Source organism: Nyctereutes procyonoides, unplaced genomic scaffold (genome assembly GCF_905146905.1).
Source record: "Nyctereutes procyonoides isolate TBG_1078 unplaced genomic scaffold, NYPRO_anot_genome, whole genome shotgun sequence".
Lineage (NCBI taxonomy): Eukaryota > Metazoa > Chordata > Mammalia > Carnivora > Canidae > Nyctereutes > Nyctereutes procyonoides.
In genome coordinates this window covers 6,200,493-6,208,691 of record NW_026575151.1, presented here as the reverse complement: position 1 = coordinate 6,208,691, position 8,199 = coordinate 6,200,493, and the positions used below count along the sequence as shown (strand labels likewise).

Here is an 8,199-nt window from a genome sequence, read left to right as displayed (position 1 = left end):
CTGACTTTTATGGGGAGGAGTATTAGGGTAACAGCAGACCTCTCCACAGAGACCTGGCAGGCCAGAAAGGGCTGGCAGGATATATTCAGGGTCCTAAATGAAAAGAACATGCAACCAAGAATACTTTATCCAGCAAGGCTCTCATTCAAAATGGAAGGAGAGATAAAGAGCTTCCAAGACAGGCAGGAACTGAAAGAACATGTGACCTCCAAACCAGCTCTGCAAGAAATTTTAAGGGGGACTCTTAAAATTCCCCTTTAAGAAGAAGTTCAGTGGAACAATCCACAAAAACAAGGACTGAATAGATATCATGATGACACTAAACTCATATCTGTCAATAGTAACTCTGAACGTGAACGGGCTTAATGACCCCATCAAAAGGCGCAGGGTTTCAGACTGGATAAAAAAGCAGGACCCATCTATTTGTTGTCTACAAGAGACTCATTTTAGACAGAAGGACACCTACAGCCTGAAAATAAAAGGTTGGAGAACCATTTACCATTCGAATGGTCCTCAAAAGAAAGCAGGGGTAGCCATCCTTATATCAGATAAACTAAAATTTACCCCGAAGACTGTAGTGAGAGATGAAGAGGGACACTATATCATACTTAAAGGATCTATCCAACAAGAGGACTTAACAATCCTCAATATATATGCCCCGAATGTGGGAGCTGCCAAATATATCAATCAATTAATAACCAAAGTGAAGAAATACTTAGATAATAATACACCTATACTTGGTGACTTCAATCTAGCTTTTCTACCCTCGATAGGTCTTCTAAGCACAACATCTCCAAAGAAACGAGAGCTTTAAATGATACCCTGGACCAGATAGATTTCACAGATATCTATAGAACTTTACATCCAAACTCAACTGAATACACATTCTTCTCAAGTGCACATGGAACTTTCTCCAGAATAGACCACATACTGGGTCACAAATCGGGTCAGAACTGATACCAAAAGATTGGGATCGTCCCCTGCATATTCTCAGACCATAATGCCTTGAAATTAAAACTAAATCACAGCAAGAAGTTTGGAAGGGGGATCCCTGGGTGGCGCAGCGGTTTAGCGCCTGCCTTTGGCCCAGGGCGCGATCCTGGAGACCCGGGATCGAATCCCACATTAGGCTCCCGGTGCATAGAGCCTGCTTCTTCCTCTGCCTATGTCTCTGCCTCTCTCTCTCTCTCACTGTGTGCCTATCATAAATAAATAAAATAAAAAAATAAAAAAATTAAAAAAAAGAAGTTTGGAAGGACCTCAAACACGTGGAGGTTAAGGACCATCCTGCTAAAAGATGAAAGGGTCAACCAGGAAATTAAGGAAGAATTAAGAAGATTCATGGAAACTAATGAGAATGAAGATACAACTGTTCAAAATCTTTGGGATGCGGCAAAAGCAGTCCTGAGGGGGAAATACATCGCAATACAAGCATCCATTCAAAAACTGGAAAGAACTCAAATACAAAGGCTAGCCTTACACATAAAGGAGCTAGAGAAAAAACAGCAGATAGATCCTACACCCAGCAGAAGAAGAGAGTTAATTAAGATTCGAGCAGAACTCAATGAAATCGAGACCAGAAGAACTGTGGAACAGATCAACAAAACCAGGAGTTGGTTCTTTGAAAGGATGCAAAAATTCTCAACAAGATACTAGCCAATAGGATCCAAAAGTACATTAAAAAAAAGTATTCACCATGACCAAGTAGGATTTATCCCCGGGACACAAGGCTGGTTCAACACTCATAAAACAATCAGTGTGATTCATCATATCAGCAAGAGAAAAACCAAGAACCATATGATCCTCTCATTAGATGCAGAGAAAGCATTTGACAAAATACAGCATCCATTCCTGATCAAAACTCTCCAGAGTGTAGGGATAGAGGGAACATTCCTCAACATCTTAAAAGCCATCTACGAAAAGCCCACAGCAAATATCATTCTCAATGGGGAAGCACTGGGAGCCTTTCCCCTAAGATCAGGAACAAGACAGGGATGTCCACTCTCACCACTGCTATTCAACATAGTACTGGAAGTCCTAGCCTCAGCAATCAGACAACAAAAAGACATTAAAGGCATTCGAATTGGCAAAGAAGAAGTCAAACTCTCCCTCTTCGCCGATGACATGATACTCTACATAGAAAACCCAAAAGCCTCCACCCCAAGATTGCTAGAGCTCATACAGCAATTTGGCAGCGTGGCAGGATACAAAATCAATGCCCAGAAATCAGTGGCATTTCCATACACTAACAATGAGACTGAAGAAAGAGAAATTAAGGAGTCAATCCCATTTACAATTGCACCCAAAAGCATAAGATACCTAGGAATAAACCTAACCAAAGAGGTAAAGGATCTATACCCTAAAAACTATAGAACACTTCTGAAAGAAATTGAGGAAGACACAAAGAGATGGAAAAATATTCTATGCTCCTGGATTGGCAGAATTAATATTGTGAAAATGTCAATGTTACCCAGGGCAATTTACATGTTTAATGCAATCCCTATCAAAATACCATGGACTTTCTTCAGAGAGTTAGAACAAATTATTTTAAGATTTGTGTGGAATCAGAAAAGACCCCGAATAGCCAGGGGAATTTTAAAAAAGAAAACCATATCTGGGATCATCACAATGCCAGATTTCAGGTTGTACTACAAAGCTGTGGTCATCAAGACAGTGTGGTACTGGCACAAAAACAGACACATAGATCAATGGAACAGAATAGAGAACCCAGAAGTGGACCCTGAACTTTATGGTCAACTAATATTCGATAAAGGAGGAAAGACTATCCACTGGAAGAAAGACAGTCTCTTCAATAAATGGTGCTGGGAAAATTGGACATCCACATGCAGAAGAATGAAACTAGACCACTCTCTTGCACCATACACAAAGATAAACTAAAAATGGATGAAAGATCTAAATGTGAGGCAAGATTACATCAAAATCCTAGAGGAGAACACAGGCAACACCCTTTTTGAACTCAGCCACAGTAACTTCTTGCAAGATACATCCACAAAGGCAAAAAAAACAAAAGCAAAAATGAACTATTGGGACTTCATCAAGATAAGAAGCTTTTGCACAGCAAAGGATACAGTCAACAAAACTCAAAGACAACCTACAGGATGGGAGAAGATATTTGCAAATGACATATCAGATAAAGGGCTAGTTTCCAAGATCTATAAAGAACTTCTTAAACTCAACAGCAAAGAAACAAACAATCCAATCATGAAATGGGCAAAGGACATGAAGAGAAATCTCACAGAGGAAGACACAGACATGGCCAACATGCACATGAGAAAATGCTCTGCATCACTTGCCATCAGGGAAATACCAATCAAAACCACAATGAGATACCACCTCACACCAGTGAGAATGGGGAAAATTACAAGGCAGGAAACCACAAATGTTGGAGAGGATGCGGAGAAAAGGGAACCCTCCTGCACTGTTGGTGGGAATGTGAACTGGTGCAGCCACTCTGGAAAACTGTGTGGAGGTTCCTCAAAGAGTTAAAAATAGACCTGCCCTACGACCCAGCAATTGCACTGTTGGGGATTTACCCCAAAGATACAGATGCAATGAAACGCCGGGACACCTGCACCCCGATGTTTCTAGCAGCAATGTCCACAATAGCCAAACTGTGGAAGGAGCCTCGGTGTCCATCGAAAGATGAATGGATAAAGAAGATGTGGTCTATGTATACAATGGAATATTACTCAGACATTAGAAATGACAAATACCCACCGTTTGCTTCAACGTGGATGGAACTGGAGGGTATTATGCTGAGTGAAGTAAGTCAATCGGAGAAGGACAAACAGTGTATGTTGTCATTCATTTGGGGAATATAAATAATAGTGTAAGGGAATAGAAGGGAAGGGAGAAGAAATGTGTGGGAAATATCAGAAAGGGAGACAGAACATGAGGACTCCTAACTCTGGGAAACGAACTAGGGGTGGTGGAAGGGGAGGAGGGCGGGGGGTGGGGGTGAATGGGTGACGGGCACTGAGGGAGGCACTTGACGGGATGAGCACTGGGTATTATTCTGTATGTTGGTAAATTGGACACCAATAAAAAATAAATTTATTAAAAAAAAGAAGGTAGATTAGTGATTGGCAGAGGCTAGGGAGAAGGAAGATGGGAAATGGCTGCTAATGAGCACAGATTTTCTTTTTTTCTTTATTTTATTTTATTTATTTATTCATGAGAGACAGAGAGACAGAGAGACAGAGGGACAGAGAGACAGAGAGACAGAGAAAGGCAGAGACACAGGCAGAGGTAGAAGCAGGCTCCATGCAGGGAGCCTGATGCAGGACTCAATCCCCTGTCCCCAGGATCACACCCCGGTCCCAAGGCGGCGCTAAACCGCTGAGCCACCCAGGCTGCCCTGAGTACAGATTTTCTAAAAAAGAAAACATTCTGGAATTAGATAGTGGCGATGGTTTGCATAACTTTGTGACTATGCCAAAAACCACTGAACGGTACTTTAAAGGGGGGAATTTTATGGTATGTGAATTTTATGTCAAAATTTTAAAAGCTATGAATTGGAAATTCTTTTCTTTTCATATTTAAGTTTATATTTATTTTTTAAAAGTAATCTCTATACAAAACGTGGGGCTCAAACTCACACACACAAGATCAAGTGTCACATACTCTATCAACTGAGCCAATCAAGCACCCCTCATCTTTTCTTTTCCTATATTAGAAGAAAGTTACAGATGGAGTTAAACTCTTTGTTCAATACATTTTTCTAATCAGCATCTGGAATAACTAGAGCTATCATTCATATCAAACAGAGGGCCAGTTGCTTTTGAAATTATTATTTTTGTGAAATCATTAATATTCTTCTAACCGGAAAGTTGGCCATTACATAAATATTTTCATAGAAAAACTAAACACTTCCAGATGTGAATAAGGACAAAACATTTATATTCCTCAATAGGCTCTTATCATGTAATGTGTAAATGAATCTTAATTTCATTTGCTTATATTTTGGGCCCATTGCTATAAATATTGTTAGAAATCATGGCATCTCTCCAGATGAAGTAGTATCCTTAAAGAATTGATGGCAAAGATCACTTTGGCTTATTGTTTGTTGTTTTTTAGTTAAAGCATGCAAACTAAATACAAATCATAAAGCTTACTGGGAATAGAAGACTGAAGAGTCCACCCTCTAAACACCGAGAAACCAGCTTTAACAATAAGCATGGTGCAAAGAAGTAGTCCAGTTCACATAGTTATTTCCCTAGTCAAACATTCTCTCAGTGGGAAGGAATATGAAATGAATAAAGATCGAATGAATTACAAATTACTTGGTAAGAAGATCAATATTATAAAACTAGTTTCTGTGGAAATCTATTTCTGTAGTGAGAGCCTCTTTCACTTCTAGCTCATGCCAACAACTGAAGTCTGGTGGTTTAAAACATGAAAAAAAATATGTCTGGTGGAAGTACAGTCCCAGAAGTTTATAATCGGGAATATGATTTTTTTGATATCATATTCCATACCTGCTATGGAAGAGGTTGTGAGACTTCTTTCCCTGGGTAAAATATATCTTTATTGTAGGACTCCTCCCTGTAGATGAAAATCCTGTTCTGTAACTTGATGAAAGACTCTCCATTTCTTAGGGAGCATAGGCTCCATACTCAATAGCTATAGACTCGTAGGATGCCCAGGCTGCTTCTTGAAATTTGATAACTCTTATTGGGAGGGACCATATATAGGCTACAAGGTAACAGAACCAACTTACGTGCCTCTTTTCCCCAAATGAAATAAAACAAAACAAAAAAGAAACAAGAGCCTGAGGGTAGGGATATAAATAATCCTTAGAAATAACCAGAACCAAGGAATTGAACAGGGTTGAGGTCTCTATTTGTAATTTTCTTTCTTTTTTTTTTTTTTCAGACTGACCTTTTCTGAAATAGCGAGTGGTCACATGGCTCTGTGTTAATCATATAAAAGATGGCATTCCTTGGGATGCTTGGGTGGCTCTGTCAGTTAAGCGTCTGAAGCTAGGTTTCAGCTCAGGTTATGATCTCAGGGTCATGAGATCAGGCCCCGAGTTGGGCTCCGCACTCAGTACGGCATCTGTTTGGGATTTTCACTCCTTTTCCCTCTGCCCCTTCTGCTTGTACTCTTTCTCTTTAAACATAAATAAATCTTAAAAAAAAAAAAGAAAAAGATAGGCTTCTTCTCTACGCGCTGGAGCAGAAACTGCAGATTCAACCTGTGATGACTCAGGCTTGCCTGGCACTTGGGCAAAGTATAAGGAAGAAGGCACAGGTGCCCCAATGGGGGTCCTTTGGTCTCTGTGTAATGGCTTAATAGGAACCTGGGATCTTAGCTGTGTCTTTTTGGTTTCATGGGCATCACACCACTGTCAGAGATTCTAAGATGATTGGACTCAACTCTGTTATTGAGCCCACAGACCCACAAGAGATCTTAAATTTCCTCCCCAATATCAAGAAGGTACCCGGTGGAGACCTGGCCAAAGTACAGCGAGCTGTGTGCATGCTGAGCAACACCACAGCCATTGCTGAGGCCTGGGCTCGCCTGGACCACAAGTTTGACCTGATGTATGCCAAGCGTGCCTTTGTTCACTGGTATGTGGGTGAGGGCATGGAGGAAGGAGAGTTTTCTGAGGCCCATGAGGACATGGCTGCCCTGGAGAAGGATTATGAAGAGGTTGGTGTGGATTCTGTTGAAGGAGAGGGTGAAGAAGAAGGAGAGGAATACTAAATACCATTCCTTTCAGCCCTGCAGCATGTCACACTCAGACCTTTAGCTTTCAACGTTAGCTGACAGGCATTAAAGCTTTCTGATTAGATTGTCTTCAATTTTAACTGTGATCATGTCTTCTCCATGTGTACCTGTCACTTATTCCATCATGTCTCAAAAGTAAAGGCTTTAAGAAAGAAAAAAAATTCCTCTTACCTTCCTCCCCATCCCAATTGGAAAGAAAACTAAGGTGTATATGAGAAATTGTGGCTATGGTGGAAGCTTCTGGAGACATTAGAAAACTAATGATCGTTCAAATTGGGGAGAGGGAGAAGAATATATGATTAAAACAGTGAGAGACCAAGGCTTGAGGATTCCCTAGGAAGGTGAGTCATTTGTACCCCTTCAATCTCAAAAATTTTTGTTCAACATGCCAACCTCCTCCCTGTATCATAGAGAAATTTAATCTTTTCTTAAAATTGAAGTATAGTTGACATGCAATATTATATTAGTTTCAGGTGTATAACAGTGATCTGACAATTCTATATATCACCCAATGCTCGCCAAATAAGTGTAGTTACCTTCTGTTATCGTACAAAGTAATTACAGTATTATTGATTATATTCCCTATGCTGTGTTTTTCATTCCCTTACTCCCTTATTTTATAGGAGTCATTTAATCTTTGGGAAGTTGAAACCAATTTAAGATGCCAATGATGGCAAATTATAGTAACCGCTTACCTTCACAATTATAAAATTGTCTTAATAGAAAGTGTAAATGTGTATTGTTTTTTTCCAAGTTTCCATTTTTCTTCAAAATAGTACAAGGAAATAACTAAAAGTTTTCAAGTAATATAGGTTTTATAATGAAAAGCAGGAGCTTCATGGTACGTCCTTTCTATTGTTGAAATCCTGCTCCAGAGAGGGAAGTAGTTTTAACTTGATTATTTCTCTTCTGTTTTTAGGTTTCCTGGGGTTTATCTCTGTATCTCTGAATAATATATTATACTGTTGTGTCTTGATGAACAATTTTAGGCATTATCTAAGACTTGCCGTAGGAGGATTATGCATTTACAGCTTTCCTCTTCCTCCTCTTTTTCAATATAGGTCTATTTTTAGTTCCCGCTTTAATTCCTTTATAACTTTATTTTTTAAAAGATTTTATTTATTTATTCATGAGAGACACACAAAGAGAGGCAGAGACATAGGCAGAGGTAGAAGCAGTCTCCCCGCAAGGAACCTGATTCAGAACTTGATCCCAGGACCCTGGGATCATGCCCTAAGCCAAAGGCAGATGCTCAACCACTGAGCCACTCAGGTGTCCCAGTACTATCTACTTTAGACAGACCCCTTGACTTACCATTTATAAGATGAGAAGAGCAGTGTCAGTACCATGTCCTTCTACTACCCTCCCCATTTCTACCTCCCAACTTCTGTAAATCTCTACTTTTACTTGCATGTTTTCACAGCCGGTAAAACTTATATCCTGTTC

At 39.9% G+C, this 8,199-nt stretch overlaps 1 protein-coding gene across 1 annotated transcript; it reads left to right on the top strand.

Annotated features, from left to right (window-relative positions):
* Positions 1 to 6,384: 6,384 nt before the first annotated feature.
* On the top strand, positions 6,385 to 6,881 carry LOC129501759 (tubulin alpha chain-like). The gene has a single exon (XM_055312992.1). The coding sequence runs from the start codon at positions 6,385 to 6,387 to the stop codon at positions 6,727 to 6,729; it is 345 nt and encodes a 114-aa protein (XP_055168967.1). The 3' UTR covers positions 6,730 to 6,881.
* Positions 6,882 to 8,199: the final 1,318 nt, after the last annotated feature.

Bases quoted from the DNA above. Each gene is read 5' to 3' on its own strand.
- LOC129501759 (XM_055312992.1), top strand. From the start codon at position 6,385: ATGATTGGACTCAACTCTGTTATTGAGCCCACAGACCCACAAGAGATC.